General features: G+C 37.8%; 1 protein-coding gene across 4 annotated transcripts in view; it reads left to right on the top strand.

Annotated features, from left to right (window-relative positions):
* Nucleotides 1–26,227, top strand: part of ctnnd2a (catenin (cadherin-associated protein), delta 2a) — a 318,097-nt gene that overhangs the window by 176,092 nt on the left and 115,778 nt on the right. For all 4 annotated transcript variants that reach the window (XM_042752176.1, XM_042752179.1, XM_042752178.1 and 1 more), the window contains one exon: nt 23,995–24,235. In XM_042752176.1, coding sequence (XP_042608110.1) covers nt 23,995–24,235 — 241 coding nt within the window. The remainder of the gene's footprint in view (nt 1–23,994; nt 24,236–26,227) is intronic.

Here is a 26,227-nt window from a genome sequence, read left to right as displayed (position 1 = left end):
AGAAGAGGGTTCAGTACGCAGGCCTGTGGCACACCGTTGTTCAAGGTGATGATGGAGGAGGAGAGGTTATCTAACTTAACAGACTGGGGTCTGTAAGTGAGAAAATCTAGAGCCCAGTTGCAGTGGGATGTGCTGATTCCAAGCTGGCTGAGCTTGGAGATCAGCTTGGAGGGGATTACAGTTTTAAATGCAGAACTGAAATCAAAGAACAGCATTCTCACATGTGTATTTTGACTGTCCAGGTGGGTGAGGGCAAAGTGGGTCTAGTGTAGCAGGGAGACAGGATTTTAAATGGGATACAACCAACCTCTCAATGCACTTGGCAGTGATGGGGGTGAGTGCGACAGGGCGGAAGTCATTAAGGGCCGAGGCATTGGAGTGCTTCGGTACTGGCATGATGGTGAAGGTTTTGAAACTAGTGGGGACAGTTGCCTGGGCCAGGGACAGATTGAAAATGTCCGTGAAGACCTCAGCCAGCTGCTCCGCACAGGCTTTAACCACACGACCAGGTATTCCGTCAGAGCCAGCTGCCTTCCGTGCATTCGTCTTACATATAGTGGAGTAAACATTGGTGGTGGAGAGTGTGAGAGGCAGTTCATTGGGTGGAAGCTCAGCTTTGAGGGAGACCTCCTTATTATTTTGATCAAAACGAGCATAAAAGTGGTTGAGCTCGTCAGGGAGGGAGGCAGAGCTGGAAGGAGGCACAGTGCTGGGTGGTTTGTAGTCTGTGATAGTTTGTAAGCCTTGCCACATACGCTGGGGGTCTGAAGAATTGAAGTGCTCTTCAATCCTCTGTTTGTGTGTGAGTTTGGCCTGGCGGATACCCTTCCTCACTTTGGATCTGGCTAAGCTGTAAACTTCCTGGTCTCCAGACCTGAAGGCTGCATCTCTTGCTTTGAGCAGGAGGAGAACCTCTCTGTTCATCCAGGGCTTCTGATTGGGGAAAAAAATTTTTTGTGTGTGTGGTCACTCTGCCCACACACCTGTTGATTTGCTCTAGGACAGAGTTGGTGTAAGTGTCAGTGTCAATCTGAGAGTTTGTGGTGGCCTGGCCAGCAAACTCACTCCAGTCTGTGTGATTTTGTAGAGGGGAGTCAGCACTTCCCAGCCAGATTTTGACAGTTCTCATTGTAATTTTCACATGTTTGATGACCGGGGTTTACTTGGGAAGCAGGAACAAAGAGAGGTGGTCAGACTGACCCAGCCGGGGGAGGGATGTGACTTTGTAGGCATCAGTCACATTAACCCTCTGGAGTCTAAGGGTATTTTTGGGGCCTGGAGAAGTTTTGTCATGCCCTGACATTTGTGCTTTTTTCAGTTTCTTATAAATATCTAAATGGCTAAAGTCTAATCTCACTGTAATCAGCACAAACTAGGCTATAATAATATGTGAGCAGCATGTATGTACATGATTGTGTTTTTGAGAAAAAAAAAATGTTATGCATGGTTAGTGAAAAACTAAAAATGTTAAATCACTTGAATAAGGCAATAAAACACATACAGGAAATTGTTTCCCGGGACTTTTGAGAACTGGAGCTTGTAGCCTAGAATTTTTTTTTTTTCTAAATGATGTGAAAATCATCTTGTTTACTCACTTACAGAAAACAATATATTGATTTAAATTTTCTAAGACACTTTTTTTTGTTGGTAAAAGTCATATGCGAGTAGGCGTCAACTATCATGAATTCACACCTGAGAAGACAAAGGCCTGCATAATGAGCTGCATAATGAGCCATTCAGTCAGCTGTGTCACTGAGAGGGATGAGTTACAAGAAAGAATGTGAGGACAAAATAAATCTATATAATTTTATGTTTGTAGTTTATTTAGAATATATTTAATTATCCCACAACATAATTTAATATTCACTTGTTAGTGCAGTTAAACAGTTTATTAGGAACAATCAAAGCTGACTTTCAAACTGAATTTTTTTGCATCATTACTCCAGTCACACAATCCTTCAGAAATCCTTTTAACAATCTTATTTTCTACTAAAAAAACATTTATTGTTATTATTATCATTATTATTATTATTATTATTATTATTATTAATGTTGAAAAGAGCTGAGAATATTTTTTTTTAGGTTTTTTAGGGGGGATAAATTGAAAGAACAGCAATGATTGTTACATTTGTTACAGTTACATTTATTGTTACATTTATATTATTTACATCAAGCTTTTGAATGGTGTAGTAGTGTATATTGTTATTGAAACTTCATAATATTTCACTTGATTATACATTTAGTCAGGAATTATAGTTTGGAAAAAGTCTTTGGAAAAAGTCTAACTAGTAAAATGTCTACACGTTATGTGAAAACTAGTACAAGTATATAAATAAATAAAAAGAGACTTACTCATGTTTATGATCTCTGCTGAATAAAGTGCTTCATTCTTTTTTCTGAGGAAATCCAAATCTCAAATCCTCAACCACATCACATCTTTTTGGGGTGAATTATGTCTTATTCCTCTCATCGCGAAGCAAACAGTAAAATAATAAAAACTTGAAGAACAGTCTCGCTGCGTTGTCTTCTGTTGTGTGGGCGTATTCAAAAGCCGCGCGCTTCAGTGAAACATTTGAATCTCAAAAGCGCGCTCGGCGCGGGGGGCGTGGTCGCATTAGAAGATAATGAAGGAAGACGTGAAACAACGGACATCGGGTTGTTTTCATATGGATTACTTTATCACAGAATATTTGTTTTCAGCAGCACTCGTTTAGTTTAAAAGTAGACATGTCAGGCTTTCTATAGATATCTCTCTCATGTCTCTTCGTTGAGTATTCACTGAGTTACAGTTCATTTTAATGACGCGTTTGTATCTGAAGATCAGCGCAGACAAAGGCTGCAGACAGCACTCCTTGTTTGTTATCTTTATTTTATAAGTACACAAAGTTTTGTTGTTATTATGTCTGTATACAAAAAAAAGTAGACCCTTTACAGATTCGATTGATGTATTGCTCTTCTCTGTACGATCAAAACTGAAAGTGTAATTTAAGTTCTTTTCGGGGTTATCAGGAGAAAATACCCCAAAACGCGTATACGCGTTAATCGACTCCAGAGGGTTAATATATACGTGGTCCAATGTTTTATTTCCCCTTGTAGTGCAGGAGACATTTTGATGAAATTTAGGGAGAACAGATCTTAAAGTGCAGTGATTAGTCCCCAGCAATAATAAAGGCCCCATCTGGCTGCAAGGTTTGTAATTTGCTAATAGCAATCCAAAGTTTTTTCATAGCCCCATTAGCATTAGCGTCTGGCGGTAAATAAACTGCAGCAGCAACAATGCAAGTAAATTCACGTGGTAGGTAGAATGGCCTGCACTTGATAATCCGGAACTTCAAATCAGCAGAACAGTAGCTATCAACAATGACAGAGTCTGTACACCATGATGTCTTTACATAAATGCAAACTCCACCACCCTTGTTTTTACCAGAGGTTGCTGCTACTCTGTGAGCCCTGAAGATAGAGTGTCCGTCCAGATGCACCACGCTGTTTGGGACATCGTTACAGAGCCATGTTTCAGTGAAGAACATAACATTGCAGTCCATAAGTCATTTCTGTGTGAGGGTCCAGATCTTTAGTTCGTCCAGCTTGTTCATCAGAGAGCGTACATTGGCAAGGAAGATGCTGGGTAGAGCTGGCCGGTGTGGGTTTAGCCTTAGCTTAGCATGCAGCCCTCCATGCTTCCCCCGTCTTTGTTTACGATCTCGACGCCGAACACTTTCAGTCGGTGCGAGTGATCCACTTGTCCGCAGTGATCTCTGTAGCTCTGGAGGGAGTTCGCCAAAGTCGAAAGAATGATCCACAACTATGTTGGAACACAGTTTGTTGATGTCCAAAAATGATTGTTTACTGTAGCTGTAGTTCCCTTAACTGAATCGAGCGAACACGCAGGAAATAACCAGGTAAATTAACACTATTATCCGAAATCTGTGTTGTGAAAAAAAGTGTTGTGTATTTTCTGGTAATCCAATGAACAAGCATTAAATTGTGTTTTTGCAGTTTAATATTCACAGACATAGTCTCTCTCTCTCTCTCTCTCTCTCTCTCTCTCTCTCTCTCTATATATATATATATATATATATATATATATATATATATATATATATATATATATATATATATATATATATATATCCTTGATTTCCTGATTTCTTATTTTCTTTCGCATGTCCAGATTTCTTATTTTTTTGCATGTTTGTCACACTTTAATGTTTCAGATCATCAAACTAATTTAAATATTAGTTAAAGATAGCACAAGTAAACACATCATGTAGTTTTTAAATAAAGGTTTTTATTATTAAGGGAACAAAAATCCAAAACGACATGGCCCTGTGTGAAGAAGTGTTTGCCCCCCCTGTTAAAACTGTGGTTTATCACACCTGAGTTCAATTTCTCTAGCCACACCCAGGCCTGATTACTGCCACACCTGTTCACAAATAAGAAATCTCTTAAATAAGACCTGCTTGACAAAGTGAAGTAGACCTAAAGATCCTCAAAAGCTAGACATCATGCTGAGATCCAAAGAAGTTCAGAAACAAATGAGAAAGAAAGTAATTGAGATCTATCAGTCTGGAAAAGGTTATAAAGCCATCTCTAAAGCTTTGGGACTCCAGTGAACCACAGTGAGAGCCATTATTCACAAATGGAGAAAACATGGAACAGTGGAGAGACCCAACCAGGAGTGGCCGGCCGACCAAAATTACCCCAAGAGCACAGTGACAACTCATCCAAGAGGTCACAAAAGACTCCACAACAACACCCAAAGAACTGCAGGCCTCACTTGCCTCAGTTAAGGGTCAGTGTTCATGACTCCACCATAAGAAAGAGACTGGGCAAAAATGGTCTGCATGGCAGAATTCCAAGATGAAAACCGCTGCTGAGCAAAAAGAACATAAAGGCTCGTCTCAGTTTTGCCAGAACACATCTTATGTGACGATTAAATATAGGTGCAGGTGGGTGGCGGCGGATAATTTTAAGCAGCGGACTCGGGTGAAGTTTGAGCTCTTCCGCGCATCTCTACACTACACTAACCTGGGTTGCCAGTAGCAAACAATGGGGTGCTCTCTGCTGGACAAACTAAATAATTACACCATTCAGAAGCATTTAATCTGTGTTATATGTTCTGTAAAAAAAAAAAAATTCATATCGGCAGACAGGCTCATATTGGCCGATAATATCGGCTAAACGATATATCAGTCGGGCTCAAATAAATATTCCATAAAGTTCAGAATTTAGCATCTAGAAAAGACATGAGTGACCTTGTTTGGGTGGGTGGGTTGGTTGATTGATTGGTTGATTGATTGATTTAATTGAGAACATCAAATTACAATTGAGATCACATGAATCTATGTATCTCGCTCTCTCTCTCCCTCTCTCTCTCTCTCTCTCTCTCTCTCTCTCTCTCTCTCTATATATATATATATATATATATATATATATATTAAAATATATTTTAAAATATTAAAATATATTAATGTCAAAATTATTATTTTAGGTAAAATAATAGTTTGAAAGTTGTAGGTATTGGTATTTATTGGTTTTTTTTTTTTTTTTAGGTAAAGTTGGTTGGTTGATTGGTTGATTGATTTAGACCCTCAAATTACAATTCAAATTCCATTAATAAACTTTAATGTTTGATGAAGACCACTTACAATTCATTATGCAAATAAAAGTATGACATCATTGCTGGCATTTTTTATGGCAGTGGTAGATTTAACTTCAAAAAATGGGTAAAGTTTATAAAATCCAAAAATTGAGAGCACATCTAAGGCTAGAGTTATCTACAAAATTCAATTCAAGTGACTTCTATACAGTAAGTTAAGTTTGCCCTTTTCTCCTATTGCACAGTTGGCAAATGATCAAATCAAGTCATTCAAAATTGGCGCAGTGCAGTCGCACCCCGATAATAAACAGCCATTTTCCAGCCAGCAGATTTCAGCTGTGGCTTGAGATGTCTGAAACTCTACGATAGCATTCAGACTGACATTGAGACGCCTGACAAAGTCTCACAATGCCTAACAGGGTCTCGAAAACAAAGTAGGGGTTTTATGTGATCAAGGTCGGCTCCCCAAGATAGCACCTGAAAGTGAGTTTTATGAACATGGTTTTATGAAAAGTCATTAATAGGGATCTATTCGATCTTGAGTTTGATGTCACATTATTGCTCACTCTGTGAGTGCACTGACCTCACTATTCTTGCCATCTCTGTTCTCTTCCTCCCAGTTGCATTTCTTCCCCTCTCTAAGTGGCTCATTAGACCCGCAGATGAAGTACAGGGCTAATGACGACATTAGAAGCCATCACAGATACGCTGCTAACATGTAGCAGCTGTGTTCTTCTTATTACAGCTCTGTCACTCAGTGCAGGAAAGATAAAGAGAAAGATTTACAGTCTTATTTTTTAGGAACAGATGACATTGTTTGGAAGACTGTCCTGCCTGTGATCCCCAGGTGGAAATGACTGGAGCAATCAGGGCAGTTCAGGGCCAATACCATCACGAGCAGATTAGACAGACAGAGCTCAACTGCTGGGCAGTTTTCTCCTATGAAATGTTTTTGGTCTTATAATTTTGGGGGAAAGAAAGAGGCACTGCAGCTGTTCTGTCTCTTGGTGCAGTGCCTCGCATGATGTCTTCTGTGCATACAAGGAAAGCACTGGCTCCTTTCAACAAAATGCCATAAAAGCCCATTTGAGTTTTCAAATTTTATTTTTATGAAAGAAAAGGAAAGAAAACATTGAAATGTTATCAGAGAGGAGCAGCATGGTAAAAGGCTTTTATGGGGGAAATTTCACAAAAACTGACAGGAACACATCTGGGTCAATTCACAAAATAATATAATATACAAAATAATTCTATTATAAAATACATTTAAGTAATCTCACCAAGAATGCATTTATTTGATCAAAAATACAGTAAAAGCAGTAATATTGTGAAATATTATTTCAATTTAAAATATTAAAAAAAAAACATAAAAATAGGATTAATTGTGAAAATAGGCTTCATTGTGAATAATTTTATTTTTTTTTTTTATTTTAGGTTTGATCTGGGCAGCTTTTGCGGGATTTTCCAAAATCGTTATCTCTACAGAAGCTCAACATTATGACAGTATCACATTTTATTAGTATGGCCCATTATGGATTCCCCGTAATGCTGATTCATTTCAAGTACGTTATTCATTACAAGTTTGCCTATCCGGGAATCAAATATGATCTGGCACAAAGCTCCAGATAATGTGAATGTGATTCAGCTCCTCATGGCCTTTCATTCTGCTGCTGCACCATTGCAGGATCTCTCATTCATTTCCAGCTCTGAAATTCAAACTTCATGAAGTTAATTAGGCTTTGTGTAAGAGCGACTGGAAGAGCAGTGTCTGCGGCTAAGAATGTGCTGAAAAGACTAATTTTGGAACCGAGCAAAGGAATTAACCCGAGCTTGAGGGAAGTGCTCTATCAAATGCTGATGGAGCTTTCCTACCCACATCCCTCCATAACTGACCATGCTTTACCACAAAACAGGAGACGAGCTATCACAACAGTGTGTGTTTGGCTGAATTTTGTCATACAAGATGACTAATATGACAAAGTGGGGCTATTTTTGCTTTAAACTATTAAGTCTGTTTCCTGCATCTGCGTCATATGTAGAAAAATGGGCCATAATACCCCAGATGAGAGCTGCTGGATGTTCTCTGAAAAAAAAGCAAGGAACCTTGATTTTACATCAGTTGTTATGCAAACCTCGGTTCAAGAGTCTAAAGCAGTACTTGAAGCTGAAGTGGAAAAGTAAGAAAGAGTATTTCAGCAGTTGTGAAGTGCAGTTTGAAGCAAAGAGTGGAATGTACTCTTTGGATATTGAAGCTCTTTTTCCGTTCACCAGGTGCTTATGTGCTGCTTACCATCATACGACTCGCAAGATTGCTATAAAATCAATCTGTTCGTCGAGCACCATCAAAAATCATCTTCATTAAACCATGAAAACACTGTCTGTTCCCAGAATTCTGCCCGCCGACCTCGTTGTTCTGAGCCACCTTCACATTTATAATACCTGTGCTTTATATAAAATGTAACATTGTGTTTTTGCTGAGCTTTCAGGATGTATTAATTGCTCACGATATCCACATACAGTATATAATTTGTGGAGATCAGCAGTAAATTCCCTATTGAGAGGCTCAGTTTAACTCGTATCTGAATATAGTAGCCTGTTCCAGTTGTTATGTAAGATAAAGCACCTAAAATATATCTACTTTGACTTTTCTTCTGAGATTTTCTTTTCCCTTACAAGACGCACAAGAGCAAAGGGAGCTGCTCATGAGTTTTTACTGTACAGCATATCATTTGAATTTGTAAACATACAGAGCCTTCTTGATTCTGGGCTGCTGAATTGAATAGGAGTTTCCTCTGTTATATTTCAAGGTATGTAGATTTTGATGTTTCTATTTGCAATTGTTTTTTTGTTTCATAAATTTCCAAACATTCCTTAACAAACCAAATAAGCCATAAATATTCAGGTTGTTCTTGGTAGCAGCTAGGTGATTAACATTTTAATTTACATATATTAAAATTGAACTTGAGCTGTAATATGAAATTTAGAGAGTAACAGCTTTGTAGAATGTTATATAAGATGTAAATAAAGTACTGAACTATTTGCCCAAATTAAGAATGCAAAGAACCCAACAAATATGTAACTTTAGTGATATTTTGTGTGCTAAATATTAAATGTATGAATATATTCAGTATCTTTTCAAAATCTATTAATAATTATAAAAGGAATGTAATTGTAAAAATATATATAAGTGTAATAATAAAATAATAATTGTATATTTTTATAAAATAAATATTTTATTTTTTGTATTGTATTATTATTTTTAATGAAATAATATTTTATTACATACTAACGTTTTTAGCATATCTATGTTTGTTCTTTTTTCATTTTAATCCTTAATATGTATTGCATTTCATAAAAGAATAATTGAATTTTATATTTTTATATTTACTTTATGTACATTATTGTTTAATTTTAATATTCAATTAAACTAACTACAATGCATTTTATAACATAATTTTATATTGTTTTTGATAAAAGTTTTGTTGATTACATAAATATTGGAAATTGGAAAAAGTTGCTGCTTAAGTTTTTATAATATCAATTTGCATATACTCCAGAATGTTATGAAGAGTGATCAGATGAATTGCATAGTCCTTCTTTGCCATGAAAATTAACTTAATCCCAAAAAAAACCTTTCCACTGCATTTCATTGCTGTCATTAAAGGACCTGCTGAGATCATTTCAGTAATCATCTTGTTAACTCAGGTGAGAATGTTGACGAGCACAAGGCTGGAGATCGTTATGTCAGGCTGATTGGGTTAGAATGGCAGACTTGACATGTTAAAAGGAGGGTGATGCTTGAAATCATTGTTCTTCCATTGTTTACCATGGTGACCTGCAAAGAAACGCGTGCAGCCATCATTGCGTTGCATAAAAATGGCTTCACAGACAAGGATATTGTGGCTACTAAGATTGCACCTAAATCAACAATTTATAGGTTCATCACGAGAACTTCAAGGAAAGAGGTTCAATTCTTGTAAAGAAGGCTCCAGGGCGTACAAGAAAGTCCAGCAAGCGCCAGGATCGTCTCCTAAAGAGGATTCAGCTGCGGGATCGAAGTGCCACCAGTGCAGAGCTTGCCCAGGAATGGCAGCAGGCAGGTGTGAGCGCATCTGCACGCACAGTGAGGCCAAGACTTTTGGAAGATGGCTTGGTGTCAAGAAGGGCAGCAAAGAAGCCACTTCTCTCAAAAAAAAAACATCAGGGACCGATTTGATCTTCTGCAGAAAGTATAGTGAATGGACTGCTGAGGACTGGGGCAAAGTCATATTCTCCGATGAAGCCCCTTTCCGATTGTTTGGGGCATCTGGAAAAAGGCTTGTCCGGAGAAGAAAAGGTGAGCGCTACCATCAGTCCTGTGTCATGCCAACAGTAAAGCATCCTGACACCATTCATGTGTGGGGTTGCTTCTCATTCAAGGGAGTGGGCTCACTCACAATTCTGCCCAAAAACACAGCCATGAATAAAGAATGGTACCAAAACACCCTCCAACAGCAACTTCTTCCAACAACCCAACAACAGTTTTGGTGAAGAACAATCCATTTTCCAGCACGATGGAGCACCGTGCCATAAGGCAAAAGTGATAACTAAGTGGCTCGGGGACCAGAATGTTGAAATTTTGGGTCCATGGCCTGGAAACTCCCCAGATCTTAATCCCATTGAGAACTTGTGGTCAATCCTCAAGAGGCGGGTGGACAAACAAAAACCCACTAATTCTGACAAACTCCAAGAAGTTATTATGAAAGAATGGGTTGCTATCAGTCAGGACTTGGCCCAGAAGTTGATTGAGTGCATGCCCAGTCGAATTGCAGAGGTCCTGAAAAAGAAGGGCCAACACTGCAAATACTGACTCCTTGCATAAATGTCATGTAATTGTCAATAAAAGCCTTTGAAACGTATGAAGTGCTTGTAATTATATTTCAGTACATCACAGAAACAACTGAAACAAAGATCTAAAAGCAGTTTAGCAGCAAACTTTTTGAAAACTAATATTTATGTAATTCTCAAAACTTTTGGCCACGACTGTATATTTAAAAAAATGTTGCTGTTATTTATATGAGATTTTATATGTATTTTTTTATGTGTTGTTTTGTGATTTTTTGTCTTTTTTTTTATTATTTTTATTTTATATTATTTTTTTTTTTTTTTATATTTTTTATTATATTGTGTTCAAAATTATAACACTTAAAACACAACACTTTTGTTTTTGCCCCCATTTTTCATGAGCTGAACTCAAAGATCTAAGATTTTTTCTATGTTCACAAAAGGCCTGTTTCTCTCAAATATTGATCACAAATCTGTTTAAATCTGTGTTAGTGAGGACTTCTCCTTTATCGAGATAATCCATCCACCTCACAGGTGTAAAAGAAAATAAATAAAATGCACCCGTGTTCGTTGTCCATAACATATGCCTGCCCATACCATAACCCCACCGCCACCATGGGACACTCTATCCACAACGTTGACATCAGCAAACTGCTCACCCAAACGACGCCATACATGTCTGCCATCTGCCCTGTACAGTGAAAACCAGGATTCGTCCATGAAGAGAACACCTCTCCAAAGTGCTAGAAGCCATCGAATGTGAGCATTTGCCCACTCAAGTCAGTTATGATGACAAACTGCAGTCAGGTCGAGACCCCGATGAGGACGACGATCATGCAGATGAGCTTCCCTGAGACGGTTTCTGACAGTTTGTGCAGACATTCTTTGGTTATGCAAACTGATTGTTGCAGCAGCTGTCCGGGTGGCTGGTCTCAGACGATCTTGGAGATGAAGATGCTGGATGTGGAGGTCCTGGGCTGGTGTGGTTACACGTGGTCTGTGGGTCTGAGGCCGGTTGGATGTACTGCCAAATTCACTGAAACGCCTTTGGAGACGGCTTATGATAGAGAAATGAACATTCAATTCACGGGCAACAGCTCTGGTGGACATTCCTGCAGTCAGCATGCCAACTGCACGCTCCCTCAAAACTTGCGACATCTGTGGCATTGTGCAACATATTTTCTTTATTTTTTTATTTAATTTTATGTACATTATTGTTTATTTTTGTATAATCAATGCCATAAACTTCAATACAAAAAACCACTCTATGTATTATAAACAACAATGTTTTACACTTTAAATAACTTTGTTGTGTAGGTGTAAAAAAAAATAAAATGAAAAGTGGGAAATTTTGGTTTTAAGTTTAGAATTTGAGTTTCCCCTCCCTTGCCTCACAGTGCTTTGGTCCAAATGCCTGCTTTCCTCTTTTACATCACCTCAGTGTTTCCAAGTCTGTGGTTTTCCTGTGATATTGGGCTACTTTACCACTGTTGCTGCGGGTTGTTTTTAATTTCCGCAGGTTGAAGTGCTCCTAACGGGCTAGTTTTGAGTAGCGTGGTTGGGCGTGGTTTTTTTTTGCATCCCTGCATCACCTACACACACAAGTCCTCTGAGTGAGAAAAAGTCAATAGTTTACTAAATAGTTCACTTAAACATCGGATGAAGTGATTATTTTCTCTTTAATACAGATGATGCCAATGTATTTTTCGATGATTCCGCTATTTTAGCAATAATAATGTTACCTGCCTGACGGATAGTAATGTCTACAGTGGACATGACCGCTATCATGGTGTGACCACAAGAGCTTTAAGTTTTCTAATTTAGCACAGTCTCCCTGCTACAATAAAAGTAGTAAGGCTTTCCTCAGTGCATACTTATCCTTACAAGTACAATTGTAGCTGTATTATTTGTGTCCCCTTCAAAAATTGCTCTTGAGAAATTTTATGTTTACTGTCCCCCCCTACTGAAAGATGGAATTTACGTCCCTGGGCAAGGGAAATTAACCACAGTCACCTGTTAGATTGTGAGTTCACTAAAGCTCATACTGTATGCAGTCTTTGCGTGGAGTCTGTAAATCAGTGGAACAATAACAGTTTGGACCAGTTGTGAGCTCAGTTTAATACCATCCTGTGAATCTGGCCTCTGCTCCTCTCAAGCATGGCTAATGAGCAATTACACGCACTCTCACACACACGCAGACACATAAACACACTACACAAGATGGATGGCACTCATAACTTACGCTGAGGTACTGGCGGGGAGACACAGAGTGTCTTGATTCACGTGAAGCATCACCTTGTATCTGTCCCATAGCCTCGCTCCAAGGATGTGAGGCATAACATGGATGATATTTACAACCTCAGTGGATCCTGTGCTGTTGCTGAGCCATATGTTAAGGGCCTTAACACACACTTGAGTCTGAGTGACATGTCATCTACTGTATGTGTAGTGGGAATCCTTCATGTTTAAATGGAACTGAAGCCTAACAAGCCAACCTCTGCAGAAGACGTCATCAGATCACTTACTGAGGAAAATGTTGCATTAGTGAGTCTTGGCCAGCAACAGAGATTGTATATGATGGGGTTAAAATATTTTTCATATTGTTGGTGCTGATAGCCTTATGGGTAGTGTGCTGACATATGGTGCAGTTGCACTTACAGTGTCCCGAGTTTGAATACCATGAATCTTTCCCGTCCTCCTCTTTCTCTCCTACTCGCTTCCTGTCATAGATAATCTATTTAAAGATAAGAAACTTAGATTCATGTAATTAACTCAACTTGTTTCATTAGCTCATATTTAGTTTTTATTTTTATGTATATATTTTATTATCATTATAGTATACATGTGTTTATACTGTAATTACACACACAAACACATTATTTAGTTTTTATTTTTTTGTTTATTTTATATTTTCATTAAATTTTTATTATGTTGTAGTGTAGTTTTTTTATTTGTTTTTTTTTTTATTACAGGCATGTTTTAATTAAAAATGATTTTATTTTATTTTTACTTTGATGTTGGAATGGCCTTCTGTTATGTGCACAGCAGCAAATTGAACAGGTAATTTGTATCATAGCTACCACTTCATGCCTTTTTGCACAGCTGGAACAATGTATTGACCAATCAGCATCAAGGACCAGAACTGTCCTCTTTAAAATGAGAAATAAAGCACTCCATCAGGTTGCACTCCTGCTGCTTAGCAGATGCACATCTGCATCTAAACTGCTCAGCCCGACAACATGCACACACAAAAATTTCATCCAGATAACATGTATGTCTTTATTGGAAAATCTTCTGTATTACTTCTCAAATATAAACACAATCTCACCAGCATTTTGGTTGAATTGCTTTCAGAGGGTGATATTTTCCTAATGTCAGCATTTGAAGCCCTCTCTTCAGAGTAAACAGATGGATCCATTCGAGACCGAGTCATTCAGATACCCCCAGTAAAGCAGGTAGCCCTTTATTGTATTGCACGCCTTTTTTTTCTAGCATAGCAAATGCCAGAGCAGCAAATCATTCCTCTAATATGTTTCTGTTGAGTGGAAGTGACCTTTGGCAGGGTGTAATCTCACGCAGAGAAAAAAAAAAATTGCTAGGAGCAGCCGAGCAAAAGAAGAAAGGGCAGTTTGTTTATGATCACATTACTCTGTACCAGAGCACTGAATCTATTGATGCCAATGCTAAGGAGATGCTGGATCCTCTGATTCCTATCTCAAAGGTCAGGTAATTTAAAAGAGCGGGCCATTATCAAACCTATAGAATATTCAAAGCCTTTCCGCAAGAGGAGATTAGAAACATTGGCTGGGTGTGTGTTTAATTCATGAGATGCCAAATAGAAGATTGAAAGAGAGTGTAGAAGGAAAGCGTTTCATATTCAGCCTCAGTGCTGGAAGAATGCACTTAGAAACACATTCATAGTAATGTCAAGGTCTTTCACTTGTGGCTTTTTTAGTTGTAATTCTCATACATTTCTTATTCTTAGTGTTTGAAATCTGCTAAAACAACCGGCTTTATAAATACAGTATGAGGTATGAAATGCTGTTGTCATGACAATCAGTGCGTGTTTCATATGTTTACATCTTTGTGGCACATTAACATGTGTGTCTATTCACATTTTCATTGTTTATACTGTATGCCGCTTCAGATGTGGTTTCTGTACTGCCTCTGCAGTGTAAAAATGTAATACTTGGTAGCTATAGAGGTTTCACTATAGAAACTATAGGACAACCAATTAGTCGTTTAGTGAATTAGACTAGTTTATCTGATTTTTTTTTTTTTTTTTTTTTTGTGTGTGTGTGTGTAGCAGTGCTTTAAAGGAATTATTTTATAGATTATTATTTTTAATGTCTTAAAATGTTTTTACATGGCTATTTGAATTGGATTGGGTTAAAGGGGTAATGAACTGAGAAATAAAAATCCCCTTGATCTTTTGACATATAAGAGGTCATTGCACTATAAAAACGTCCTGTACTTTTCAGAACTAAAAAAACTTTGTGGTTAGTCTAAAAACAGCTTATATTGAAGCCAGTCTGCCAAAACGACAGGTTGTGGAATGTGCCACCTTTTGACATAATAGTGTGGCTAAACACTAAACACCACTTTTTTCGATTTTGTTCCACTTTACGAAGCATTCGTTTCTCTAATACAGAAGAAGCATCTCCAGACTTTTCCTTGTGTTAGTGTGTGTTATAATGAGTGGTGATCAGGCACTGGAGTGTGTTATTTTTAATGTTTAAGCTAAGGGTTTGTGGCTGTTATCAGGTGGAAAGCAGCAGTGGTAATCTTCTCTTATGTACATAGACATGCACTTCCATCTATCGCTGTTGCACAGCTGCAGTGGCCCGCTATCCATTCTAGTGAAACCACAAAATGTAAACAAGTACATTCAGCTCTTGATATACATCCCCTGAGGTACATACCAAAAAAAAAAAAAAAAACCTTAATTCATCCTAATATGCTGATTTGGTGCTCAAGAAGCATTTCTTATTTTGAATGTTGAAAACGGTTGTGCTGCTGTCATTTTTGGAGGAAATCGTACTACAATTTTCAGGACTTTTTTATAAATAGAAAGTACAAAAGAACAGCCTTTATTTGAAATCATTAGTAACATTATAAATATTTTTACTGTCACTTTTGATCAATTTAATGCACAGTTATAAGTATTGTTTCTTAAAAAGATCATACTGACTTTTTAACTTTTGTACAATAACATATTATGATTCTGAGCAGAAAAAAAAAAAAATTGGTTGTCATGTTGGTTTACACGGTTCAGAGAGAAAAGACGCAGATTAGCGGAGGGAAGTTGGCCGTTATTCACAAGTGTCCTTCAAACTGGCTTAAGAAAAGACTGTATACGGTGTCAAAGGAAGCAGAACACAGCAAAAAGGCTTAGTATGCAAGTTAATTAAAGATTTACACCATCAAACGCCGTTGTCTGGAAATAGCAGCATTCACTGAAGCACATTATCGGCTAGTTGCCCTCGTTAACAGCCTCTATACAAAATGAATAAGAGAAACTGTCAGCGTTTCACTAAGACGGAGAATGCACAGTGTGGCCCCAGAGAGATGTATTTACCAGCCATTGTACCAGCCAATGCGCCGTTTTATTCTCACCTGCCCTTAATGATAGAGGACAGGATCTACGCTGATGGAATTAACCAGCGGTGGATTATAAAGTTGTAGAGAAATATATCGAGTTGACACTGGAACTGACCATTAAACTTTTGCACAAATGAAAAAAGATGAAAAACCTACTGTGAGTTAATAAACACCTGCTTTATTGTTGTTTATGGGTCCATCTATCATTTTTATACCGAAAATATATGCAGTCTCATATTTGCCAGTTATTACTTTCTGCTCTCGCATTGTTTACGATCGCCGATGACGAATAATAGATAGGAGATGGGTTATCCACCTTTTGTCGTGTTGTGGGTTTGTGTGTGTTCTTGTCCGTTTGTGTGTTTTATCTCACGCTGTGCCGATGAAAGCCCTTGTCCGTGTAGTGATGTGTGGGGTCGCATACAGTAAGATACACCATTTCTGATAAGATAGGCTAATGGAATCTGAAGGTCACTGAAAGGTCATTTTCCAGAGGCTTTGGCAGAGTGGCAACACTTCATGATGATAAAGTCTTCACAGAGGCCTGGAGCAGCAGCTCTTATTCATACAGTGATAAGCGGAATATTTACGGTTTGGAAAAGTGTGTCACAAAGGCTTTTTTTTTTTTTTTTTAATTGCAGCAGTATTTGATGATATATCATCATTCATTCATTAACTGAATCAATGTGTGACCTTACTATGTGAGATCGAGTGAGATTCAAAACAGTCCAATGTCAGTTACTCTGCATTTAGTTAAAGACTAAAATGTAATTATCAATAATTAATGACATACACACCTACTTAAGGTGTTTGCATGCAGTTGAAGTTGTAAATCAAGCCCTAGGGGCCTTCAGTGCTAAACCAGTTAGAGACCTTATTTATTTGAAATCTTCACATTTGAGTAATGAGTTTGAGTAAACCCAAAGCCAAAACACCCACACTCTTAGATTGAGCCAAATGGATACTTTTTTTAAAGTGCAGTTAAGGTTATCTACTTTTTTTCCAGAGACCCACATTTATGCATCTTTCATTTTTATTCCAGGGTTAATTTTAGTTATTTTAGCTTTATTTATTTGTGTATTTATTTACTTAATATGTATGTATATGTTCATTCATTCATTCATTCATTCATTCATCATTCATTCATTCATTCATTCATTCATTCATTTATTCATCATACATTCATTCATTCATTCATTCATTCATTTATTTATTCATTCATTCATTCATTTATTCATCATACATTTGTTTGTAAAGAACTAAAATAGTGTTGTTATTACCTGTATATTAATTTATATATTTTAATTATATTTCTATGTTTTATTATTCAGTACTTTTAATTTTGATTTAATTTTTTCATCCTATCTATTTATTTTACTTTATTTATATGATGAGGCCATTGAAGATATTGGCAGGGTGTATGTAAATCTAAGCTACTGGCATGGTAAAAAAAATAAAAATAATTATTATTATTATAGCCTGATTTGATTAATGTGTAAAATGTCTGCTGTGTTACAGCCCTGTCTGGTCACTGAACTTTTCTTCTCCTCTGTCTGTCAGCTTCTCATTATATATTCCTGCTCAGGAAGCTTAATTCAATCCATCAGGCTCCCCTCCTCTCTCACCCTGTTTTTAGCTCTCTCCCTTTTTTTCCTTTTTCAACCGGTCTTCATTAATCTCAAACTCTGTCAAATTATCATTAGCCTGCACTGAGCGAGTGCAACATTTTCTCCAAAGGAAGCTGAAGAGTCATGGATGGTCTCCGAAGATACATTGAGCCTTTTCTCCCGGGGTGCACTTTGTGTTTGGTGACTAATTGTCCTGTTTTACGGCTTCACTGGCAGTGTTGTGGTAAAGACTCTGAACCCTGCCATTGATCGTCTCGCGCTGCAGATTTATGAGACACTCCAGTGTGACTGTCTAGCAGACAGTGGCTGCCACATTACCCTCATATTGAGTGAAATGGATACAGTCTGTCACCTCGATATGTTAAAAACCAAACAAATGCGCAGTTAAATTGATCTGCCTCTTAGAGTTATCAGATACAGCTGCACCTGTATAAAGAAAATGAGGGAGTCACATGACCTGTGATGTCACCTTCAACTGATGCCATCCTGTCTTGCCGTAGACATTCATTTTCCATTTTCACACAGTTTTTTTTAAACGGTCACAACTAAAATTAGAGCTTACATAAGCCTGGTCAATCGGTGAGTCATCAGGCATCAAGATGAATTATTTAATTACAAGTTTTGGACCATTTTAGAGGACTATAGAGACTAATCAAGCAGTTTATTGAATTTTTACTGCAATTTTCAGGATATGGGTCACAATGGACAACTAGTTAATAATCATCCTGCAGTCAGCTTGTCATATAGTCGCATATAGTTTTTCATTTCAGTTTCATTTTAGTTTTGGTTTTGTTCATTTTTTATTTTAATTTAGTTTTCTTTTTTCCTTATTTTTTAGGGTTTAGATTAATTTGTCAAAATGTTGTGGTGTTGTTGTTTTTTAACATTAAAAACAGTAATATTGTGAAATATTGTTACAATTTAAAATAACTGATATACTATTCTATTCTATTCTATTCCTGTGATGGCAAAGCTGATTTTTTAGCAGCCATTACTCCAGTCTTCAGTGTCACATGAATCATTTTAATATGATGATTTGGTGCTCAAGAAATATTTATTATTGTTATCCATGTTGAACACAATTGTCCTCCTTTATTTATTTATTTTATACTTTAAAGGTGACATATTATGCCCCTTTTTACATTATGTAATATAAGTCTCTGGTGTCCCAGAATGTGTTTGTAAAGTTTCAGCTCAAAATACCCCACAGATCATTATATAATTTTGCAAATGCCTATTTTGAGTGGAAGCAAAAACACTGACAGCTGAAGGTCTGGAATCCATGGCAGCTTTCTTTGGCCAAGGCCCGCCCATGAGGCCGTTTGACCGACATGTCACAGTTTGTTTTGTTCAGTGTTACGTTTCGGGGCGTGGAAATGTCGCCACAATAACAGACCAGTGTGTAAAATCTGCGGACGTATTTTAAAGATTCTGTGCCGCAAACTTTAAATATTTCACATACTTTTGAAACTCAAGTGTTTAGTTGATCCTGATAAGTGCTCGTCGTCACAGTTGTAAACACTATGCATTCCTTCTTTTGTGAGGGGGTTTGGTGCCACGGCATCTTTGTTTCCAGGCGGAACGTTAAAGAACACGCCACACAAGTCTCTTGGAAATCCTGTAGAATTCAACCAATCCGATGACAACTTCAACACTCCTGAAGTGTTTCCATTTTTGTGTGCCATATGCATCAGACGTTTAGCCAACGGTCCGTGGGCATGATGTCTGAGGCTGAGACTACCAAGGGAGCGAAATCAGATGTCCTTGTTTTCTCAGAGGCTTGCAGAAAAAGCCTTACCAAAACAAAGTTACTGGGTTAATCTTTTTCATACGACCCTCTACGCACACCTTGGCAATAAAAACTCCAAACTGAATGTCAGAATGGGAAAGAAAGGTGATTTAAGCAATTTTGAGCGTGGCATGGTTGTTGGTGCCAGACGGGCCGGTCTGAGTTTTTCACTATCTGCTCAGTTACTGGGATTTTCACCCAAAACCATTTCTAGGGTTTACAAAGAATGGTGTGAAAAGGGAAAAACATCCAGTATGCGGCAGTCCTGTGGGCGAAAATGCCTTGTTGATGCTAGAGGTCAGAGGAGAATGGGCCGAGCTCACCAAAATTGGAAAGTTGAAGACTGGAAAAATGCTGCCTGGTCTGATGAGTCTCGATTTCTGTTGAGACATTCAGATGGTAGAGTCAGAATTTGGCGTAAACAGAATGAGAATATGGATCCATCATGCCTTGTTACCATGCCTTGTAGGAAAAAGACTCATACGTCAGAATGCTGTTCATAGACTTCAGTTCAGCATTCAACACAATCATCCCTCAACAGCTCATTCACAAACTGGTCGAGCTGGGGCTCAACACTTCGCTGTGCAACTGGCTGTTGGACTTTCTGACTGAAAGACCTCAGGCAGTACGGGTCGGCAGCAACACAATGAACACTGGGGCCCCCCAAGGATGTGTGCTGAGCCCCCTCCTCTTCACTCTGCTGACCCATGATTGCACACCGTCACACAACTCCAACCTCTTTATTAAGTTTGCGGATGACACGACTGTGGTGGGTCTCATTAGCAACAGAGATGAGACAAACTACAGGAGCGAGGTGAGCCGCCTGGCCGGGTGGTGCAGTGACAACAATCTCTCTCTGAACGTGGAGAAGACGAAGGAGATTGTTGTGGACTTCAGGAGAGCGCACACTCAGCATGTTCCTCTGACCATCAACGGTGCGACTGTGGAGAGAGTGAGCAGCACCAAGTTCCTGGGTGTGCACATCACAGAGGACCTCTCCTGGACCGACAACACCGCAGCACTGGCCAAGAAATCACAGCAGCGTCTCTACTTCCTCCGCAAACTGAGGAGAGCCAGAGCCCCACCCCCCCATCATGTACTCCTTCTACAGAGGCACCATCGAGAGCATTCTGACCAGCTGCATCACTGTGTGGTATGGCGCCTGCAACGCGTCCTGCCGGAAGACTCTGCAACGCATAGTGAGAGCAGCTGAGAAGATAGTTGGTGTCTCTCTCCCCTCCCTCCAGGACATTTATGGAACCCGTCTCACTCGAAAAGCCCTCTGCATTGCAGGTGATCCCACTCACCCGTCACACAGCTTCTTCAGTCTGCTGCCATCAGGGAGGAGACTGCGGAGTCTCCAGGCCAGGACCAGCAGACTGAAGGACAGCTTCATCCATCAGGCTGTCAGGAAGCTGAACTCGCTCCCGAACTTACCCCCCCGTCCCTCTTCTGCCTCAGGCACCACTGAACTATGAACCCCCCCCCCCAGGTCCCACATCCCCAGGTCCTTCCACCCCCCCTCCCTCTAATATACGAATGTCATGCACCAGTCACTTTGTGCAGCAGTGGTCTGCTCACTACCTCATTCACCATGGATCTGACATCATTCTACCTCCTCATCAGTCAGTTTAATAAAATAACTGGTCTGAGCCCTTTGTCACTTTGTCACTTTTAATCAGACTGAATAAGCTATTTTTATGCACTAAAAATCTTTTTATCTGCACTGTTTGTTCACTGGTTTGCACTCTATCTGCCATGTGCCTTGCGCTGCTTTTATTTAACCTTATTTTTATTTTATTTTTTCTATTATGTCTTTTTTACATTCCCTTATTGTATAGTTTTACCTTATATTTTTATATTTGATCTAGATTTTTAGGCTCTACTGTTAGTGTTATCTGTATGCACCGGGGGTCTGAGAGTAACGCAATTTCGATTCTCTGTATGTATGTACTGTACATGTGGAAGAATTGACAATAAAGCAGACTTGACTTGACTTGACTTGACTTACCACTGTGCAGGCTGGTGGTGGTGGTGTAATGGTGTGGGGGATGTTTTCTTGGCACACTTTAGGCCCCTTAGTGTCGTCTGACCGTTTGATTTGAGTAAAACTAGCCTCATATCACATACACAGAACTGTAAAGGTATTCACGGGAACCCGTCAAAATAAAAGTCCAGTCTATTTTTCAGTAGAATGTACATAGCCTACTACTACTACTACTACTAAAATGAAACAAACATTATTTTATAAGGAATAATTTCATAACATTTATTCCATGTTTTAATTTTAATAGTAAATCCTCTTTGTTTGCCAAAAAAAAAGCTTGCTTAATTTTCAGTAATTAAAAGATAAATGAAATTAATGTTTCATGCCTTGATTTGATAACCAGAAAAAATGTAATACATAACACTGAATTTTTGAGGGGTAAAAAACATATGGCTTCTTTAAGAAAAAAAATTATAAATTAGGTTGTTTTATGCATTCATATAATTAGACATGCTAAAACACAGAATTTGGTAACAATAAAAAATATGGTAAGAAAAAATAAAACATTTCATAGGGCCCTGAACATGTCATTTTTTTATTAAACTTTTATTAAATTGATGTGAAAATGTATAAGTTTCATGGTTTTAATTAATAAGACTTGCTTTTTGATTAATAAACTTTAACTATTAAAACAGAGTGGAGAAAAATTAAAACGGAAAAAACAGAATTCAGAAAAATTCAAACGGAAATAACAGAATTTGGGAAAAAAAAACGGAATTTAGGAAAAAATAAAAAGGATTATGTGGTAATTTCAACATTTATTATTACTATTATTATTAGTTTTATTATTATTACTACTACTGGTATGATTCAGTACTGTTTTTTTATTTTAAATAAAGCACTATTTTAGTTTTTGTTCAGTATGCATTTTAAAAACTATCAGTTAATTAATCGGTATTGCCCAGTGTGGTCCAACCTAGCTATCGGTATCAGCAAAATGCACTATCGGTCGACCTCTAATAGTAATAGATAATAGTAATTATTATTAAAAGATATTACTCCTAATAATTCTACTACTATACTAACAATATACATCTCCCTAAGGATTAATGAGCTGCTGGGTTCATGAATATTAATCACATTGTCAGTGTTCGCTCACACTGATTTGCTGAAATCAAAACGCACGGTAATAGATGAGCACCAGCCAATGAGATTGCGCTTGCACATTAGCTCAGCCCACTAAAGGAGAAACCGGCATCAGTAAAACCGGCAACCCGCGGCAACTTTAACACTGTTGTCGCGGTTTGTTTTTCATGTCCGCGGGTTTTAGCAACCCCAATAACGCGTTATTTATCACCTAAAAAGGCGAATTTTACCAGGGGAACCCCGTCAAAACGTGATTAGACTAGTTTTGGGCTAGTTTTGAGTAGCAATTGGGCTGGTTTTGTTGCGAAAACCTGGCAACCCTGACTGGCATATCTTCTGCATGTTCTTAAAAACTGAATAATCCTAAATGAACTCTGTTATTTTGACAGGAAAATACAACAACAAATATAGTTTACAAGTAGCGTGTTGACTCTCGCTCTCTCTTTGCATGTGTGAGAAACACAGCGCTATCAGCAGAGCGATGGCAAGTCGATGCGCTGCGCATCCATTGAGATGACCTGAAACGGCACAAATCGCTTGATGGAGAGCGCTCAGTGTTCAGCGAGTGAATATATATCTGTGCTAAACTTAGTGCTAAACTAATTAGCCTCTAACACACACACTGATGAGAAAAACATAAGAATTTATTATCCAGTGGCTAACAATAGACATTTAGTCGCCCAGAGTAAGATTTAGTCGCATATACGAGTGATTTACTCGCAGTGTAGAGGGTTGTCATATTTCCTTGGTTGGTAGATGCACCGGGGACCTGATTATAGTACTTAAAACCTGGAAAAGTCAAATTTTCATGATTTTCACCTTTAAGGATTCTCTAATTAATAGAAAGTTTTGAGTTAAAAATTGAAATAGAAACTTTTTGTCACTTTATAAACATCTTCAGAATGTTTGTCTTTATAAATGTCTGAATAAAATTTATAATTTATCAAATAAATGTAAAGAATAAATAAAAATTAGAAATTTAATCAGACTTTTGATTCAGCATCCCCTTTAAAGAAATGCACCATCCGTATGGCTGATTGTGATTACTTAAGAAGTTGTTTAGTCAATGTTAAATCAAATTTGTTGAAACACAGTATGTAGTTTTGAACATCCAAAACTATCCAAATGCAATTTAATTTCTTATATAAATCCTTTTTTAATCTGCCAAAGAAAGATTTTGACTAGTAACACTTACTTTTTCTCAATTATGTACCTGTTAAAGAGCTTTTATTTAATGTCGTTCTCATTGCTGTCGTCTCTTCCTCTTCTTTCTGCTCCCTCCTTGTCATTCTTTCATTGTATCACATCTTGTCTGCTTGTCTTCTCACTGTCCTCTCATTGTTCCTGTACCTAGACCTAGTGAACCAGTTCTGTGAGCAGGTCCTGAACTTCTTGTTTTGTCCCTACTCTCCTGCCATAGCCCCGTCCTCCCCTGGTGTTGACTCCGTACCCTTGCAGCGAACAGGAAGTCAGAATGCCACAGGGACGTTTCCCAGAGGCGGCTATGCGTCCGGTCAGGGTGCCAATTACACGGATACTTACCGCACGTTGCCGTACTGCTCTTCAGTGGAGTCTCCCTACAGCAAGTCCGGCCCTGCCCTGCCACCCGAGGGCAACCTGGCCCGCTCGCCCTCCATTGACAGCATCCAGAAGGATCCCAGGTGAGTCTGCATGGACCTTTTTTATAGTCACAGTAAAAGTACCTGGCAAATTTACACCTATCGATCAAATTTGAGCTAGAAGAGCGACTGCTGAAGGGGTTTTCAGGGCTTGTGTGTCTCAGTTTTTGGAGACCTTTTGCTAAATATTTGACAGTCTTGCATTTGTATTGTGGTGAAATTATATTTAGTCTTATCAGTAAATTGAGTATTGAATAGTACAGTACAAGTGAGTATTACCATTTTATAGCATTGTAGAGACTAACCAAGAACCTGTTGTACTGTAAGTTTCAGAATTTAAAAATCTAACATATAAGTATATGGATCATGATGGACAACTAGTTAACTGATCATCCAGCTTGTCTTATAGTAAGGTTATTTTTATTTTTCATTTCCATTTTATGTACAGTATCTAAGATTTATTTATTTATCCATTTAAATGTATTTATTTATTTTCACATTTTAGTTAAGTGTTTTGGTCTTAATTTAGTTTTGATGTTGTTAGTTATACTTTTTAATTTAGGTTCCTTGTTTTTATTTTTCTATTTCCTTTTCTTTTCTATTTTATTTTCTATTGATTTTTCTAAATTCTATTATTTATTTCTATTCCATTTTAAGTTTTATTTTAATTTTAGTCTACATACTGTACACTGCCGTTCAAAAGTTTGGGGTCTGTAAGATTTTATTTTATTTATTTTTTTTATTTTTTATTTTCATGATTTAATTTATTTAGTTTAATTATTTATTTTCACGTTTTAGTTTAGTGTTTTGGTCTTTTTTTTTTTTTTTTTTTTTTTTTAATTTCAGTCTGCATACACTACCGTTCAAAAGTTTGGGGTCTGTAACAGTTTTTTTTTTTTTTTTTTTTTTGAAAGAAGTCTTATGTTTTATTGTGTTTTTTTAATTGTTTTATTTTGATAACAGTAATATTGTGGAAAGGGGTCATATGATGCGATTTCAAATTTCCGTTTCTCTTTGGAGTGTTACAAGCTGTTTGTGAATAGATAAGATCCTTAAAGTTGCAAAGACCAAAGTCTCAAACGCAAAGAGATATTCTTTATAAAAGTTAAGACTCGTCCACACCCTTCTAAAACACCTCGTTTAAACACACCCCCACAAGTCTACGTCATGATGTGGGAAGATTTGCATAACGCCGCCCAAATGTTCACGCAAAGAAAGAAGGCGTAACTTTGATTCTCGCTGTTGCTGCCAGCACCATGTTGTAGAGACGCTGTTTCGTTGTGAAAGCGAAAATACTTAGTTTGGTCTTCCAAAAGAGGACACAACTACAAATCAGTGGTTAAGTTGTATCTGTTCCAGAACAGTTCAACCCAAATATTCAGATGTGTGCCGCACATTTTATGGAAGACTGTTTCCTGATCCTGAGAGAGAAGACTACAATGTGGTTGTTGTTTGTAGATATTGTTTTTTGTTTATGCGGAAATGTTTTTATGTTTAAGAGGCAGTATTGGTAATTGATAATCTGTAATTATGTCCCCACTGGATTCAACAAATGCCTCGTTTGTAATGGGTTTTATTGTTTTTGTCTTGTCTCGTCGGTGTTCTGAAATATGACAAGGGGCGTAACATTTCTGTCACACGCTTGAGGTATTCAGCCAATCACATCGTACTTGATATCTGGCCAATCAGAGCACACCTCGCTTTTCAGAACGAGCTTTGTAAAAATTGACGCGTTTCAGAAAGGCGGGGCATAGAGGAAAAACAATAATGTACAGTATGTGGAAAAAATGCATTTTTTGAACCTTAAACCGCATAAACACATTTCATTACACCAAATACAGAAAATAATGTTCTTTTTAGCAACATCATATGACCCCTTTAATATGTTGTAAAATGTTATTCATCCTTGTGATGGCAAGGCTGAATTACTCCAGTCATGATCCTTCAGAAATCATTAGCATACACATTTAGACAGTCTATCAGGGTAAAATCATATTCAGGATTCTCAGTAAACATTTGGTCGTGACATAAATG

Source organism: Cyprinus carpio, chromosome B24 (assembly GCF_018340385.1).
Source record: "Cyprinus carpio isolate SPL01 chromosome B24, ASM1834038v1, whole genome shotgun sequence".
Lineage (NCBI taxonomy): Eukaryota > Metazoa > Chordata > Actinopteri > Cypriniformes > Cyprinidae > Cyprinus > Cyprinus carpio.
The sequence above is the reverse complement of the archived record's forward strand: the minus strand, read 5'-3'. Positions and strand labels throughout refer to the sequence as shown.